The 18234-nt window shown below is 45.1% G+C and overlaps 1 protein-coding gene across 1 annotated transcript in view; it reads left to right on the top strand.

Annotated features, from left to right (window-relative positions):
* The window catches only part of LOC142900070 (NACHT, LRR and PYD domains-containing protein 14-like), a 90793-nt gene extending 73003 nt beyond the window's left edge, over nt 1-17790 (top strand). The window contains exons 12-16 of the mRNA XM_076047942.1: nt 15209-15385; nt 16334-16507; nt 16697-16873; nt 17226-17317; nt 17494-17790. Of these exons, the coding sequence (XP_075904057.1) occupies nt 15209-15385; nt 16334-16507; nt 16697-16873; nt 17226-17317; nt 17494-17657 (784 nt within the window). The 3' untranslated portion in view covers nt 17658-17790. The remainder of the gene's footprint in view (nt 1-15208; nt 15386-16333; nt 16508-16696; nt 16874-17225; nt 17318-17493) is intronic.
* The last annotated feature ends 444 nt before the right edge of the window (nt 17791-18234 follow it).

Raw genomic sequence — 18234 nt, forward strand, 5'->3', positions numbered from 1 at the left:
GGGTTCGCTGTCCAAGACAAACTCTGTAAACATATGAGCCAGAGAAACTTTCAACAAACCCCGCCAATGAATGGGCACTAAGGTTGTCGGCAATGACAGAAAATATGGTGCCCTTAATTACTTTTCCCAAACATGGTACAAAAATACCATCCTCTTCAAAGCTTTTCAGGTCAGTTAATAAGGGATCCAACACTTGAGGATAACCAAACTGCTTAATGTCATCTGCCTTACACAAAATCGCCAAGTAAATAGATGATAGAGTAGACCTTAATAAAGCAGGAATATCAGCTAACACCCAATAGACACCGGTTACTTTGTGCTTTTTACGAGAGGTGCCTAATGGATTACATATTTCAAAGTCGTCACAGTAGAGTAGCAGGGAAATTCTAAATTCCTCTCCAGATAGAAACCTATTTTCCTCGAAATGAGAACCGTCATGAAAACTTGTATAGTTTCATTTCATTTCACTTTCAGGATTTCTGACAAGGATTGTAAAATTGGGACATACTGAAATGACTTTCCTTCTTTCTTATCAAGTATGTATTCTACTGGCTCAACAATACAGAAATGTTCCTTTAAGTATTTGTCTCTCTGGTATGCTGTACCAAGAGGACCTCCTTCACTAAAGGCTGCACTAAGAGGATTTAATTGGCATATGTTAGTTACCAAATCTGTGATCACTAGTTCTCCAACAGTACAATTATGGCCCTCAAGTGTCTTTTGAATAATGTTCTTAAGTACAGGTGCAGATGCTGAGGAAGAGATAAATTGAAGCTCCCCTATAATTTCATCTATGCATCTACTTGGCACATTGAAGATACAGTCTAACTTGAGCAGTAAGGAAGCAAGCTCATCTACAATGACTTTAACCAAGTCCTCACCCTCTCCTACAATTGTTTCAGTAGAAGAAATGTCAGTTTCATCTACCAGTGAACAATTATCATCTGTTGCCTGACTTGGAAAGGTTTGTAGGATAGTTTCCTTAAAATCCTCCAGGCAATGAGAAGTGTGCTTTCTACTTTTATGTGAGGCAAAAGTTGTATATATGTAAGTGCTATAGCTACACCCTTTAAAAACACAGTGAATGGTTTTGTGCTTTTTCAAATGACTCCCAAGGTGTTCAAAATATTGTTTCTCCGTATGAAAATTACATAAATTACAAACAAGACATTTAAAAGAAACTATTTTCCCTGACTGTTCAGATTCTGGATGATCTCGAGACAAATGTGTTTTAAGTGCACCCCAACTTTTAAAACAACAAGGACAATCTGAAAATAAACAGGGAAGGGGCCGAGTGTGCGAGTGTTTCAATCTGTAATGCCTTAAGAGATCTAAACGTGTTGCAGTCCTGAAATTGCAACTTTTGCATGACCATCTCATAGTGTTTTAAAGAGGGGGAGAGAGAGAGAGAGAGAGGGAGAGAGAGGAAACAGTTCTACACTACAAGTTCTACTTACAGTTCTACTTTCTCTATAAGAAAGACAAAACTAACTGTCAAAAGCACTGGCTCCTCCTTAAAGTGGCCCTGTAAAAAAACAGAAAAGTTTAATTAAAACAACGACCTGAATCTTTTGATCACATGTGTTTATGTATGTAGCAGGAACAAAACATTGTGTAATAATTAACGCACAGCTTTCTTTCCGCCTGACTGAAAACCGCCGATTATCGGGAAAACTCGCAAAGGTGGCGTCACAGAACAGAACAACGTGACAAAAATGGAAGGTGTGAATGCACACGTATGTCGCCACCTGCATGTTGTGGACGCTCACTGCCGTCCGCATCCCCGGTCTGTGGCTATGGGCAGCGACGCATCCAACGACAACGAGCAGCCCGCCCCTGATCGAAAGTTACAGTAGCGGAGAAAATGAGCCCCCCACCTCCGAAAGTTACGTTAAGCGGAGACAATGACACCCCACCCCCACCCCCTCGAAAGTTACGTTAAGCGGAGACAATGAAAAACCATTTCTCAAGACAGTGGGCGATAGGGTGGCGCCGAGCTTAAACAGTTAAATATGATAAAATACGACTGCAAACATGCGTGGATGGCAGGGAGTTCTGGCGGCATGTGCGGTTCGATAATCTCGCGAGAAGAGGCTGTCCAGTTTCCATTCTTATGCAGATGACACACAGTTGTAATTGTCATTTAAGGCAAATGAGGCTCATCAGTTGGCTAAACTGGAATCTTGTCTTCGTGACGTCAAAACTTGGATGACACGGAATTTCCTGTTGCTTAATACATGTTACGCTAATAAGAACCACAATAACTCCAGTTCATTCCGAGAACCTCAGTCTTTATTCTTCTCACCAACTCAGTTCCGCACTTCTCCTTCCTTTCTCCTTTCCCTCTCCCCACATCCGCTTGAGCGCCTCTAGCGGCTGCAGGTGTCACATTCGAACTAGTGTTGCATATATGAACACAACATCTCCCCTTTTCAATAAAGCTAACTTTTAACTCTTAACAGAAAATTTCTCAGTTACTGACTATAAATAACAAACTTCTCAACGCTGTATTAGGCTTTACATTTTTCACAGTAGATGGCTGAACTAGCCCATTAATGCCCGTGGCATATAAGTATCAGGGGTAAGGAGTTATGTAGTAGCTGATACAAATTAACAAGAACACTGTGCAAGTAATAACCATATTATCACTTTTTTTTTTTTTTTTTTTCGTTTTGACCAGTTGGAACCTGTTATTAACCTATGGCGGTGGTGACCACTACTAGGTCTAACCCAGAACATAGTCTTTGGCCCAGACAGGTGGATTCCTGGACCTATCAGGTCTGCACTGTCCATTAGTCTCTAGTTGGGCATGGCCCGTAGCCTGGAGATTTTCCCAACCTCTATCCATGCTAACTGCAGTGTGCAACTCTGGCAGTGCAGACAGATGTGACGCATTCCACGTCCTCCCATCATCCAGCAGGTATGTGTGGGGGCTTTTCTGCCTTACCACAGTCATTGGTTGTGTGAACTTTTGTTCACCTTTCTTAACTTTCCATGGTTTTCTGACCCGGACCTGGTCACCAGGGCAAAAGTGCTGGTACTTGGCGCTTCTCTTCACATCAGTGTACTGTTTTGATTTTTTCTGTTTGTGTTGTACTCTCTCTCACATCACCTTCTTTAACTGGAGTAGGGACGACATCCATGATTTGAAGTTTTGTTCTCATTTGCCTACCATGGAGTAGACAAGATGGGCTGACTCCTGCGGTTGCATGAGGGGTTGCTCTGTAATCCATGAGGAAGGAACGAATGAATGATTTCCAGGGTGTGCCTTGTATTGAAGCTGTCTGTAGGCAGTCTTTCAGCACTCTGTTGAACCGTTCAACTTCTCCATTAGCACGGGGATAGTACACGGATGCTTTCAGGTGCACAATTTCTCTTTCTTTGAGAAATGCCCCGAATTCAGTGGAGGTGAACTGTGCACCATTGTCACTCACTATTTCCCTTGGGTTCCCCTCTCTCGAAAAGGCTGCTGTCAGAAACTGAATGATTGTTGCTGTAGTGATGTGTGTAACAAAAGCAACTTCTGGCCATTTGCTGTAGTAGTCCACTAACGTGACAGCAAACCTGCTGTCTCTCGGCGCAGTGTCAAAAGGGCCAACAATATCGATGCCAACCTTCTCCCACGCGGCTACAGGTAACGGAACAGGTTGTAGTGGCGCATTGTGGGTTACAGCCGTCTTATCATTTTGCCTACATGTAGCACACACCTCAATGAAAGCTTCCACCTGACGATCCATCCCCGGCCACCAGTACAGTTCTCTCAGCCGTTGCTTTGTGCGAGCAATTCCCTGATGAGTCTCATGAGCAATGTCAATCAAGTGCTTCTGCAGGGACCCTGGTACAACAAGGCGGTAAGTACCTCTGAAAACACAGTCATCCACGATTGACAGTTCATCACATACCATGTAATAAGGCTGTAAATCAGGATCAACAGCAGTCTTTTTTTCCCGGCCATGGTTTCTGAACCTGCGTGCGAAGCTTGGACAAAACAGGGCAAGAATGGCATTCAGCTTTAAAATGTTCCATAGAGATTGCATCAGTGTCAGTCATTATTGCCGCGACTGACTCCACAGTCTCTGTGTAATCCACACTGGTTCCAGGGAGTGGTAGTCTGGATAAGCAGTCAGCAACACCATTTTGTGCTCCAGCCCTGTATTGGACATCATAATCAAACTCCATGAGACGAGCAGACCACCTGGCTATGCGAAGACCAGCCCGGTTGTTCCCTTTTGAAGTCAAAAGCGTAGTCCTGCCTGATGATCGGTGCGTAGCAGGAACTTTCTTCCCCAGAGCCACACACGCCACTTTTCTGCAGCCCATACACATGCCAGGGCTTCTTTTTCCACGATGGAGTACTTTCTTTCAGCATCTGACAGGCTGCGAGAGGCAAAAGCAACTGTCTCTTCTTCTCCAGCACTATTAACTTGGGACAGCATGGCTCCAAGCCCGTAATCAGACGCATCAGTGGAGACCACTGTGTGCTTATGTGGGTCAAACAGTTTCAATGCTGGGCCGTTGACAATCATCCCCTTAACTTTTTCAAAGCTCGCTTGGGCTTCATCACTCCAGGTAAAACCAGTGTTCTTCCGTAGCAGTACCCTCATGGGTTCCACAATGCTGGCATAATTTGGCATGAACTTGCTATACCATGCACTCAGACCCAGGAATGAACGCAGAGAAGCTGCATCAACAGGTGCAGGGGCATCCAGGATTGCTTTGACATGTGAATCCTTAGGCTCCAAGCCTTCAGGTGAGAGTCTGTAGCCCAGGAAATCAAGTGTAGTCTGGCGGAAGAGGCACTGTTCCATATTTAATTTCAGACCAGCGTCCTCAATGCAGCGTAAAACAGCTTCCAAACATTTGTCATGGTGTGCTGGTGAGGAGCCATAGACGATGACGTCGTCCAGGTAGCACTGTACGCCCTCCAATCCACTGAGAATCTTCTTCATCATCTTTTGAAATGCAGCAGGGGCGGAGCTTAGTCCATAAGGCACTCTGCAGTACTGGTATAGACCCTCATGTGTTACAAAAGCAGTGAGTCCTCTGCTCTCTCTGTGTAATTCCAGTTGATGGTAGGCGCTTTTTAGGTCCAGAGTGGAGTACAGTTTAGATCCACGCAGCTCAGACATTAAGTCCTCAATCAGTGGTAGGGGGTGGCCGTCAGGCACCACTGCCTTGTTAGGTTCCCTCATATCCACACACATGCGAATCTTTCCATTTCTCCTACTGGTGACAACAATGGGGGACACCCATTCAGAAGAGTCAATTCTTTCAATAATTCCTTGCTCCTCCAGTTCATTGGTGACAGCCTCCCTCACAGAGAGTGGCAAGCGCCGGAGCTTTTGCTGCACCGGTTTCACCTCTGGGCGAGTCTGTACTTTATGCACAAAGTTCTTGGCGTGTCCAATTCCCTTCTCTACTCTGTGACCAGTAGGTAGCAGCAGTGGTTCTGGTTGAGAAATCGCTGCACAGTCCATCACGGGTTCAGGTGGGGGTTCTACCAGACGTCCTCCCTTTATGACAATGTCCAGGGCCTCACATAAATCCAGCCCAATCAGCGGTACGCCAGACTTGACAACATTGAAAATTCCAGTGACACTCTTGTTGTTGTAAGTGACTGTAACTTGGAGACGTCCAATTACTTTCAGCTTGTGTTTTGAATAGGTCTGTAGTTGTACCGTGGGTGGGCTGAGTTTGCTTTTCTTGAAGTGTGCCATGTAGATATGTTTGGGAATTATTGAATTGAATTGCAAACCCGAGCAAAATGACCTGTTTTCCCACACTTTTTACATCTGGCATTCTTTGCAGGGCACAACTGGTCATTGGCAAGGTGATTTGTTGAACCACATCTGTAACACTGACTGTTCTCACTTTGTTTTCTATTTCCTTGTTTGTACACGGCATTAACACTTTTTGTTCCTGAATCCATGAACGTTTTGGCATCATTCATTGCAGTTTCCGTCATTCTAACCAAGGTAATTGTTTTTTCAAGTGTTAATTCAGGCTCTATTAACAGTCTTTCACATACGCAAGGTGTACATATCTTCTCAACAATTTGATCACGCAGCATTTTCCCTTCCAAGGCGCCAAAATTTCATGTTTTGGCGAGCTCACGTAGCGCTGCCAAATAGTGATCAATTGACTCGCCTACAGCTTGAGCATGCTGCCTAAAACGGTACCTCTCAGCAACGACGTTGACTTTCGGAGTGAAGAACGTCTGCAACGCCAGGACAGTTCCATCATATGTATCGGCGGCAAGGGGTAAGGTGTTGTAGAGTCTCTGTCCCTCTGTTCCTAAGCAATGGATCAGAAGTGCTCTTTTCCTCTCTGCCGAAAAGTCCTTCCCACCGATCGCGAGCAGGTAGTTGTCAAACAGCTTCTTCCAAGCGTTAAACGCTACTTTCGGTTTTCCCGGGCACTCCAGGAACGCAGGAGGGGGTTGCAGTCCAAGCAGGGCCATCTTCCTTGCTTTTCTTTTATCCTCGTCGCCACTTGTTATGCTAATAAGAACCACAATAACTCCAGTTCATTCCGAGAACCTCAGTCTTTATTCTTCTCACCAACTCAGTTCCGCACTTCTCCTTCCTTTCTCCTTTCCCTCTCCCCACATCCGCTTGAGCGCCTTTAGCGGCTACAGGTGTCACATTCGAACTAGTGTTGCATATTATGAACACAACAATACCGACAAAACTGAGGTCATTATGTTTGGATCGCGAGAGATTAGGGACAGAGCCTTTGATGGACAAGGTAGTCTATTTGGTACTACACTCAGTTCTACTGTGAGGAACCTTGGAGTCACTTTTGATCAGGACCTGACCTTTAATTCTCATATACAGAATGTAGGGAGGTCAGCTTTCTTCCACTTTAGAAACATTGCCAAAATTCGAGGTTCTTTGTCCTTCAAAGACGCAGAACAAATAATCCATGCTTTTGTTACGTCTAGGCTAGATTACTGTAACTCGGTACTAGCAGGATGCCCAAATTCGTCCCTTAGGACATTACAGTTAATCCAAAACTCTGCTGCACGATTGTTAACCGGAACTCGAAGGAGGCAGCATATTACTCCAATCTTAGCTTCCTTGCATTGGCTGCCTGTCAAATTTAGAATTGAATTTAAGATTCTAGTTTTAACTTACAAAGCTCTTCATTCTCAGGCTCCTTCTTATATTAGGGAACTAATTGAACATTCTCCAAGAGTCCTTTGCTCTGAGGATTCTTTTAGTTATCCCAAAAATTTCTAGAGTTAGGTCCGGAGGTAGGTGTTTCAGTTTCCTGGCACCTCTATTTTGGAACCATCTTCCAGCCTCGGTGAGGGGGGCGGACACAGTTAGTTTATTTAGGAGTAGACTTAAGACTTTCCTTTTTCTTAAAGCTTATAGTTAGTTTCCATCCACTGTCAGTTAAGCTGCTGTAGGCTTACGCCGTGGAGGGAGATCTTTCGCTCCCGTTACAGGGATCGTTGCTCTGTGCAGGCGGAGCTTCTATCACTCTCCTCACCCAATCAATCTTTGACTCTATCCAATCTTTTACTCTATCCACTCTGTCCAAGCTCTCATTATGCTTTGTATTGTATGCTTGATATGCATGATACTGCCATCTTGCTTGCTCCGGGAGCCCGGTTGGTTGTCTCTGATTGTATAAAGCGCTTTGAGACGCCTTTGGTTGTGATTTAGCGCTGTACAAATAAAGTTTTATTATTATTATTATTATTATTATTATTATTATTATTATTATTATTATTATTATTTTTATTATTTGTACTTTGATACCTACCACATGGACGCCTGTTCTTGTCTTGGCCTGATGGATGCGCTAGAGAGCTGGAGTTTGATGGTGTGATGAAGAGTCACTGAACACATCTACAAGCTGAGAGCCGGTGGACGCGGTTCAAAAGTACACCTGTTGTGTTTAATGTGTTGTTTTTGAGCTTCTCTTGAAAATCTCTGACAATAATCATCAGAATAAATCATGATTTTCTGAAGAAAAGAAAAAAAGGATACGATTGCAATTCTGAAGTCATGATAAACATTCTGATGACAATGGAGCTCATTTATGACGCTGGAAACTGTGTGTGTGTGTGTGTGTGTGTGTGTGTGTGTGTGTGTGTGTGTGTGTGTGTGTGTGTGTGTGTGTGTGTGTGTGTGTGTGTGTGTGTGTTGCTTATGGGTGTGCCAGTGAGTGTGAGTTGTGCTGTGGACTGTGGACATTGTCTTCATAAAATGAGGAGCGGCAGAAGCAGGAAGAGAAGTCCCAGTTGTTTATTGTCAGGCTCCATTTTGAGGCGTCGCAGCAGCAGCAGTAACAGCAGCAGCAGCAGCAGTAACAGCTCCACCACCACCACTGCAGCAGCAGCAGGTGAGTGGTCACTGAGGCCCTGTTTGCACTTGGTCATTTCATGCGTTTTTTTGCTGATCAGAATACGAAAAACGCATGAAATGACCAAGTGCAAACAATCCAAATCCGTTTTGACATCCGATCGCATCGCATAAAAACGCATTCGTCATGGACGTGCAAACAGAATGCGACTTCAGTCCACATTAACGACCGCCTACTCCACTCACCCCTTGTTTATTAGCATGCTAATAAATTTCATTCCGGATTAGCGTATTTTGTCAGCGGAGCAGCGGTCGCAGTTTCCCCACATGTGATTAAATGTGCGACGTTGCATCCGAAAATTTGCCAGCCACTGTTGATCCGAAAATAAAGTCGTCACCACGCTTTCCCACCAGTCGTTACTCCTCGTTCGGATCTATACGAGCTGCAGTAGAATTAAAACGAGTGACTTGATATAGTCCACAAACAGGAAGTTGATTCTTATTCGCTGTCATGTAAAACTCGCCGTGGTTTTGCGCTTTACCGCCCCCAGTCGTTAAAAATGGAAATGACGCATGTTGCATTTGCATAGGTTCGGCAGGGGTGTGTGTGATGTGATCACAAATGGCACGCTCAAGACGCATGTTAATGGCTAAGTGCGACGATGCTACGAGAGTCAAGAACACATGAAATGTGGTCTCAGTCAAGGGGTCGACGGTGGGACTGGTGGAGATCACTGAAGTCCCGATTCATTTTTTCTCGATGGGTGAGGGCGTTTGGTGACGTCCTGTATCAGTTCATTATCGGATGGGTCTTTATGTTGCCAAATGTGGGACAATCCCGTATTCTGCTGGAATGTTGGCAACCCTACGGTGTATCTGCTGGATCCCACTGGGAGCTCAGTGTTTCTTCCTGTTCTCTCTGTCTGAAGTGGAACTCACTGGGTTCTCAGCTCACTGTCACTCTTGATGTTTCACCTCAGACTGACTCCAGGACTCAAGATGAGTCTTCCAGTGGAGCAAGAGGAGGGCAGAGCAAAGTCTCCATGGTCCAGTGTGGTGTCTCTGAAGGATGAGGGGTCCATGTTTGAACTTCTAACCTTCAGTAATGAACCTGGAGCCTCTGGAACACAGTAAGGAACAAGGCTACCTGCATTATATGATGAATAGACAGCCAGCAGTAATGTGATTTATTATGCCATCAATGTAAAACCTCCTGTTAAAACTGTTGATCATTTAGAAAACCTTCAATTTGAATAAAAGGCTGAAACAAACTGTGTAAAATACTTTTTGTTGTGTTTGCAGATTTGTTTTTTAATGCAATAAATTCAGCAGACAGTGTAAAGGTGTCAAAAGTTGTGGCCAGTGGTCAAGCCAAGAGAATCTTTCGTGGTGTATTGTCAGGCAGCTGCTGTGATGTGTAGATGATGAAGGAATCCTCATTGACACCGACTTGATTAAAAGTTTATTCCAAAAGAAGTCAGGCATCGATCAGGCACCATGGTCTGCCTGAGGGAGCTCTTGAGGCCAAATGTTAACAACTCCAAGGACGCAGCTCCAACACCACAGTTTTATGCACACAGATGTTAATATATACACGTTGTCACGAACCGGGCTGCAAGGGCCATGACAATAAGACCCAACACAAGGAAAACCAATTAAATGTTAACATGAGGTGTGTAATCAGGAAAGTCATGAGTGTAAATGGGTGGCATGAGTGAAACAGTGTTTGTGTGATGTTGCAAGGTGTAAAAACTAAAGCAAAACCCAAACCAGAGCTTTTAAAACTTCCCTGACAACCCAATCCATGCCCACTGCTACCTGCAAGGGAGTAGACAAGACAGGCAGGGCATAGAGAGGGTCGTCAGTCACAACGTATATCCTTTGAAGGGAATACCAGTGGCTGTCCCAGAGACCATGGAGGTGGTTTAGAGAACATGCATGAGAACTGTTAAACACATCATACAAGGTAGAGGGTGTTGGGAGGAACCTCTGCCTTTAAGTTGACAGTCTTGCTTCCTCTGGCTAGAAGTCACCCATTCACAGATGGCATAATGAACTGCATGTTCATCCTGTTTTTGTATACAATGGCTGATGACGTATTGACCAAGAAGCTTCAGATACAACACTTTGACACGGTCACATTCATCATGTTGCACATGAGACTGAACTTTATGCAGTGGCAGGAATGTTTGATGCTCTGTCATAAAGTGCAGCTCAACTCCACTGAGATGAATTTCAATCAAAGTTCAGTGCAATGTGTCTCCACTGTCTCTGTCTGCTGAGAAACAAAGGGCCAGTTTCACAGAGCCACTGCTCAACCAGAGCCCACGAGGTGTCAACCACACCAGATGGAAAATATACATTTGATAGATTAATATCATTCATCTTCTAAACCCGCTTATTCCTATTCAGGGTCATGGGGCTCTGCTGGAGCCTTTCCCAGCTGTCTTAGGGCAAAGGAAGTCGCCAGTTCATTGCGGGGCCAAATAGAAACCCTCACATGCATGTTTATGGAGTGTGGGACGAAGCTGGAGAACCCGAAGAGAACCCACGCAGACACAGGGAGAACATGCAAACTCCACACAGAAAGGTCCCAGGTCCGGAATCAAACCCACGACCTGCATGCTCTGAGGCGGCAGCGCTAACCACTGCGCCACCGTGTCGCCATAGATGAATATGTCATCTAATAATATATTAGATAATGTGACAAGACCAGCCTAGAAAACAGCTACAAATCGATCAGAGGCGCAACATCGTGGTTGAAAATGCCGTCATTAATGGTTGCACTTTATTCTTTGTGGGTCAAATTGTTTGATTGTGAAGCTGCATGAAGGGATTGAATTTAGAAAACTGAGCAAAAGACAAGAAGTGATTTGTGAAGAGCCCACTAGGAGGCCAGCAGGCTGTCAGTGCGTGTTGATGGAGACAATGATTCCATCCAACTAATGATGGTGTCAGAAAAACAGGGGACAAGTGATGGATACCAACAACTGATCCAATCAGTCAAAGCCAAAGTGTCTCCACAGGAAGACGGGGGGGAGTCCTGGTGGTGAGGAGCAGCAGCAGCAGCAGCAGCAGCAGCAGCAGCAACAGTCGTCCTCGGCTGTGTCTCAGGGTGAAGTTAGAATCTGGAATTAAAATGACAATTCTGCCCTCATGGCAACTTCATTGTTTCTCCTCCAACCTTTTCTCTGCTCCAGTTGGTGATGGTCTGCAGGAGCTTCTACAGCAGCAGAAGATCAGTCTGGAGAGGAGATGTGAACGTGTGACTGAAGGTGAAGAAGCAGGAAGTCAAACCCTCCTCAACAGCATCTACACTGAGGTCTACATCACTGAGGGACTGAGTGAGGAGGTCAACAGACAGCATGAGGTCAGGCAGCTGGAGACCAAGAAGACCAAGAAGACCAAGAAGACCAAGAAGATCCTCCACGACCGTCCAATCAGGTGCAGCCAGATCTTTGAAGCCTCACCTGAGCAGCAGGGACTCAGAGTCAGAGTGGTGCTGACCAACGGCGTCACTGGGGTTGGAAAAACCTTCTCAGTGCAGAAGTTCACTCTGGACTGGGCCCAGGGCCTCGAGAACCAGGACCTTCATCTGGTGGTTCCTCTGTCATTCAGGGAGCTCAACTTGGTCAAAGAGCAGCACTACAGTCTTCTGGAGCTGCTCCATGTTTTCCATCCAATGTTAGAGAAGCTCACAGCAGAGCAGCTGCATGTCTGCAAACTTCTCTTCATCTTGGACGGCCTGGATGAAAGCAGACTGGCTCTGGACTTTGAGAAGAACCAGGTGGTGACTGACGTGACTCAGAAGAAGTCAGTCAGCGTCCTGCTAACAAACCTGATCAGAGGAGATCTGCTTCCCTCGGCTCTGCTGTGGATAACTTCCAGACCTGCAGCAGCCAATCAGATCCCTCCGTCATGTGTGGACAGGCTGACAGAAGTACGAGGCTTCACCGATGACCAGAAGGAGGAGTATTTCAGGAGGAGATTCAGAGATAGAGGAGATGTGTCCAGCAGGATCATCTCCCACATCAAGGCCCCTAGGATCCACATCATGTGTCAGATCCCGGTCTTCTGCTGGATCACTGCCACAGTTCTGGAGAGCATGTTGAGCTCAGAGCAGAGAGGTGAGCTGCCCAAGACCTTGACTGACATGTACTCACACTTCCTGCTGGTCCAGACCAAGAGGAAGCAGCACAAGTATGGAGAAGGTCCACAGGAGCTGACGGAGGCTGACAGGGAGCTTCTTCTGAAGCTGGGCCAGCTGGCATTAGAACATCTGGAGAGTGGAAACATCATGTTCTACAGTGAAGACCTGGAGAAGTGTGGTCTCAGTGTGACTGACTTCTCTGTGTACTCAGGAGTTTTTACAGAGATCTTCAGAAGAGAGAGTTTGATCTTCCACAAAACCGTCTACTGCTTCGTTCATCTGAGCGTCAAGGAGTTTCTGGCTGCAGTCTACATCTTCCACTGTCACACCAACAAGAACAACCAGGTTGTTCAAGATTTTGTCAAAGATGTAAAACCATGGCTATTGGATAAACTGTCAAACCTGTTTAGAAAAGAAGGTGACCAAACCTTGGACACCTTTCTGAAGAGGATGATGGAGAAATCTCTGAAGAGTCCAAACGGTCACCTGGACTTGTTTGTTCGCTTTCTCCATGGACTCAGTCTGGAATCCAACCACAGACTCTTAGGAGGCCTGCTGGGTCTCACTGACAACCATCCAGGAACCTTACAGAAGGTCATCAACAACCTGAAGGAGATGAACACTCGAAAAGTTTCTCCTGACAGAAGCATCACCATCTTCCACTGTCTGCTGGAGGTGAAGGATCAGTCAGTGCATCAGGACGTCCAAGAGTTCCTGCAGTCAGAGAACAGATCAAGGAAGGAACTCTCAGTGTTGCAGTGTTCAGCTCTGGCCTATGTGCTGCAGATGTCAGAGGAGGTTCTGGAGGAGTTGGACCTCAGCAAGTACAAGACAACCATGGAGGGACGATTGAGACTGATTCCAGCTGTGAGGAACTGCAGGAAGGCTGTGATAGGTTTAAGGTACCTAAACACTGTGTGTGTGTGTGTGTGTGTGTGTGTGTGTGTGTGTGTGTGTGTGTGTGTGTGTGTGTGTGTGTGTGTGTGCGTGTGTGTGTGTGCGTGTGTGTGTGTGAGTGTGTGTGTCTGTGTTCTTGGTGTTAGCCACCCTGCTATATCAGCAGCTCCTCCAGTCACAGGGTGGATCAACATCAGCAGGTCCACTTGTGGCTGCAGGTCTCCAAGAAAAAAATGAGGGAAACACTGAGTGGTGACTTTTAGCAGCAGGCTGTCAACACGGGGCTAAGTCAGCTGCTTTGTGTTGGATGGTGAGTGCAGTGAAGCTGATCCACTGGAGTCCAGGATGGAGATGAAGATGTGACAGTGGCAGAATAATAATAATAATATGAATAAACTTTTATTTGTACAGCGCTAAATCACAACCAATGGCGTCTCAAAGCGCTTTATACAATCAGAGAGAACCAACCGGGCCCCCGGAGCAAGCAAGATGCGACAGTGGCTGGGAAAAACTCCCCTGTGGTAGAATGGGGAGTTTTGATCAGTGTGAAGGATTCATGCAGACAGTCAATCAACACAATCAACACATTGAACACACAAACACATCACATCCTTCCTTCATTTGGCAGCAGACAATAAAACAGCAGTTGGATCAAAGATGCAGTGGAGTCCAAAGAGACGCCAGTGAAGGAACTCTGATCCAGTGGAGCTCCAAGCTGCAGTGACTTTACACACAACTGAGCATCATGTTGAGTTGAAGCAGCAGATCAGAGCCACACTGTCAGTCACAACAGGACGTGTTGACACTCTGTGGCTGGAACACACTGGAGTGTGAAGCTGCACTGAGTTCCCTGGTTGAGGAGACTGCAGTGATGATGATGATGATGATGATGGTGATGGTGATGATGATGATGATGATGGTGGTGATGGTGATGATGATGATGATGATGATGATGTTAATGATGATGATGATGATGATGATGATGATGATGGAAGCAGCTGATCAGATGTTAAAGAGTCTTGAGTCACTTTCACAGTCAGCAGAGTCTCACATGTCGACCACAACTTCTCTCTCTGCTCTCCTACATTGCAGATCTGGCATTGAACTCCCAGAGGTTCACTGTGCAGTGGTGTCTTCAGCTCTGAAGTCCAGCCCCTCCCACCTCACACTGCTGGACCTGAATCTCACCACCCTGAAGGATCCTGGAGTGAAGCTGCTCTGTGCTGGACTGCAGAGTCCAAACTGCAGACTGGAAGTTCTCAGGTCAGTTCCTGCTTTCTACTGGTGGACAGTGTGTGTCAGCAGATGACAACTGGTGTGTAACGCTGCTCAGTGTGAAGACTTTGAAGCAGATATTAAAGACTCATCTAGACAAAGTGGATGTTGTTGATATTTTCATGTCAACAATCTGCAGCCAGAAAAGACTTTGGATGGTGGAAGAAAGTGTGGAAAATGTCTCCAGTCACTTTGGAGCTCAATGGAAGTTGTTGATTGGTGATGAAGGTCACATGACTGAGCAGAAGATCCTGTGAATAAATATTAGAGGCAGATTAATAGTGCAGCAGTATTTCTTCATCTTGTCCTTTGAATGTGTTTGACTTGTAACAAGACTCTGATGAGTGAAAACAGCCACAAGCACACAAAGGACTCACTGATTATTTTCCATCTTCACTGCTAATTGGCTGCACACTGACTGATACACTGTTGTTGTTATTGTGTTGACAACACACTGGCACAATGACTCGTTTGAGGGAATGATTCAGTGATCCAAACATCAACAGGGAGAAATGACTCTGAATATGACATTTACACCATGGAAGAAAACAAATATTTATTCTTTATTCAGGTTGTGGAACTGCGGTTTGTCAAAGCTCAGCTGTGATTGGCTGTTCTCAGCTCTGAAGTCCAACCCCTCCCACCTCAGACACCTGGACCTGGGTAGGAACCACCAGCTGCAGGATTCAGGAGTGGAGGTGCTGAGTGGTTTTCTGCAGAGTCCAGACTGTAAACTGGAGACTCTGAGGTCAGTTCACCCTCTTCACTCTACAACTTCTATCACTCTTGTTGTTGTTGTCATCGTTTTCCCTGCACTGCTGTTGGAAATTCAGTTTACAGACACTTTGTTTCCATTAGCATGGTTTTACTGTGAATTACACACACACACACACACACACACACACACACACACACACACACACACACACACACACACACACACAAACTGTCACTTTCACTCTCCATCATTACAAAAAAAAAAGTTCACGTTTGAAGTTAAAACACGTCATCAGTGGTCATGTGACCAAACATCATTTCAACACTCATTAGTTTTGGACTGAGGATTTAATTTCAAGGTGACATTTTCTATTGTTGCAGATTCTGAAGTCGACATTTCATTTTGATGTTCAGAGTGATGACACCCTGAAAAAACTCTCCATCATTTATTCTTTATTCAGGTTGTGGAAGTGCTGGTTGTCATCGCTCAGCTGTGATTGGCTGCTCTCAGTTCTGAAGTCCAACCCCTCCCACCTCAGACACCTGGACCTGAGTTACAACCATCTGATGGATTCATCAGTGAAGGTGCTGAGTGGTTTTCTGCAGAGTCCAGACTGTAAACTGGAGACTCTATGGTCAGTACTGGTTTGGAACCAGTGGATGATGGTTTCAGCACCAAACACAGTTCATCACACATGTTGAATAAACATTTGACTGAAGGTTTATTCATATTAAAATGACATCCAGAAATATGAAAACTTCATTCTGTTCATGTTTAAAGGTAAAACAGGTCATCAGTGGTCATGTGACCAAACATCATTTACACACATATTAGTTTTGGACTAAGGATTTAATTTCAAGGTGACATTTTCTATTGTTTGCAGATTCTGAAGTCGACATTTCACTTTGATTTTCAGTGATGACACCCTGGAAAAACTCTCCATCATTATAAACTCTCCATCATTTATTCTCTATTCAGGTTGAAGAGCTGCAGGTTGTCAAAGCTCAGCTGTGATTGGCTGGCCTCAGCTCTGAAGTCCAACCCCTCCCACCTCAGACACCTGAACCTGAGTCTGAACCACCTGAAAGATTCATCAGTGAAGGTGCTGAGTGGTTTTCTGCAGAGTCCAGACTGTAAACTGGAGACTCTGAGGTCAGTTCACCCTCTTCACTCTACAACTTCTATCACTCTTGCTATTGTTGTCATAGTTTTCACTTCACTGCTGTTGGAAATTCAGTTTACAGACACTTTTTTTCCATTAGTAATGTGTAAACTGGTTTTACTGTAAATCACACACACACAATTGTGACTTTCACTCTCCATCATTGATTCTTTATACAGGTTGGAGAAGTGCAGTTTGTCAGAGCTCAGCTGTGATTGGCTGGCCTCAGCTCTGAAGTCTAACCCCTCCCACCTCAGATACCTGGACCTGAGGAGGAACTACCAGCTGGAGGATTCATCAGTGAAGGTGCTGAGTGGTTTTCTGCAGAGTTCACACTGTAAACTGGAGACTCTGAGGTCAGTACTGGTTTGGAACCAGTGGATGATGGTTTCAGCACCAAACACACTTCATCACACATGTTGAATAAACATTGAAATGAAGGTTGATTCATATCAACATGACATCCAGAAATATGAAACTTCCTTCTGTTCATGTTTGAAGAAAAAAAAAGAAAAAACAGGTCATCAGTGGTCATGTGACCAAACATCATTTACACACGTTAGTTTTGGACTGAGGATTTCATTTCAAGGTGACATTTTCTATTGTTGCAGATTCTGCAGTCGACATTTCACTTTGATGTTCAGAGTGATGACACCCTGGAAAAACTCTCCATCATTATAAACTCTCCATCATTTATTCTCAATTCAGGTTGTGGGGCTGCAGTTTGTCAAAGCTCAGCTGTTATTGGCTGCTCTCAGCTCTGAAGTCCAACCCCTCCCACCTCAGACACCTGGACCTGAGTCTGCACCATCTGCAGTATTCATCAGTGAAGCCACTGCAGGATCTTATCCACAGCAGACATTATCAACTGGAGAGTGTGAGGTCAGTACTGGTTTGGAAGCAGTGGATGATGGTTCCAGCACCAAAGCCAGTTGATCCCACAGCAGAGGTCCAGTGTTCCCAGACACAGTGTGAGAGGAGGATGGTGACGTCCAGCTGCTCCTCATTCATCCAACATCTGCTGCCAAACTGCTTCTTCTCTCAGTTCACCACCCAATTATTGATCAGTTCATCTTCATCAGGCCTCAGTATCAGTCCAACACTCCATGGTCACATGACCTTCATATGTTCCACACTTGACATGTGACTGAGAGTCTGCTTCTTCTCACCAGTCACTCCATCATCTCCATCAATAGTCAACGTCTCTGTGATGATGCCTTCAAGGACCCTGAGTCCTGACTCCTGCTGTCTCTTCTCTCTACAGTTTGAGTTCACCTTGAGGGAGGATGAGGAGAGTGAAGAGGATTGCTTCATCTAGTGGTGGCTGACAGAACTGCAAACAGTGGAAATGAGTCACACACTGAGGCCTTCGCCCCTCCTCCACCTGCAAGCTGCTCTCTCTTACACACACACACACACACACGCACACATATTTCCTTCTGTACTTTGCTGATGATGATACATTTTAAACCACAGTAGATTTGATGTGTCCAATATATAATGACAGGAACCAGTCCCATATATTTCTCTGTATACACAAGATTGTTTCATCTGCTCTTCTCATGTTTTATTGTAAAGCACTTTGAACTGCATGTCATGTTTGAAAGGTGATTTATAAATGAAATTTTTCTGACTTACCTACCTACTTACTGGCAGGTTATTAGCATCCAGGGCTAATTAACTAAATCAAACAGGCATTCTGTTCAAATCAACACCA

The sequence above is a fragment of the Nelusetta ayraudi genome, unplaced genomic scaffold (genome assembly GCF_046127955.1).
Source record: "Nelusetta ayraudi isolate G7.1 ecotype Tasmania unplaced genomic scaffold, CSIRO-AGI_Nayr_v1 ptg000001l, whole genome shotgun sequence".
NCBI lineage: Eukaryota > Metazoa > Chordata > Actinopteri > Tetraodontiformes > Monacanthidae > Nelusetta > Nelusetta ayraudi.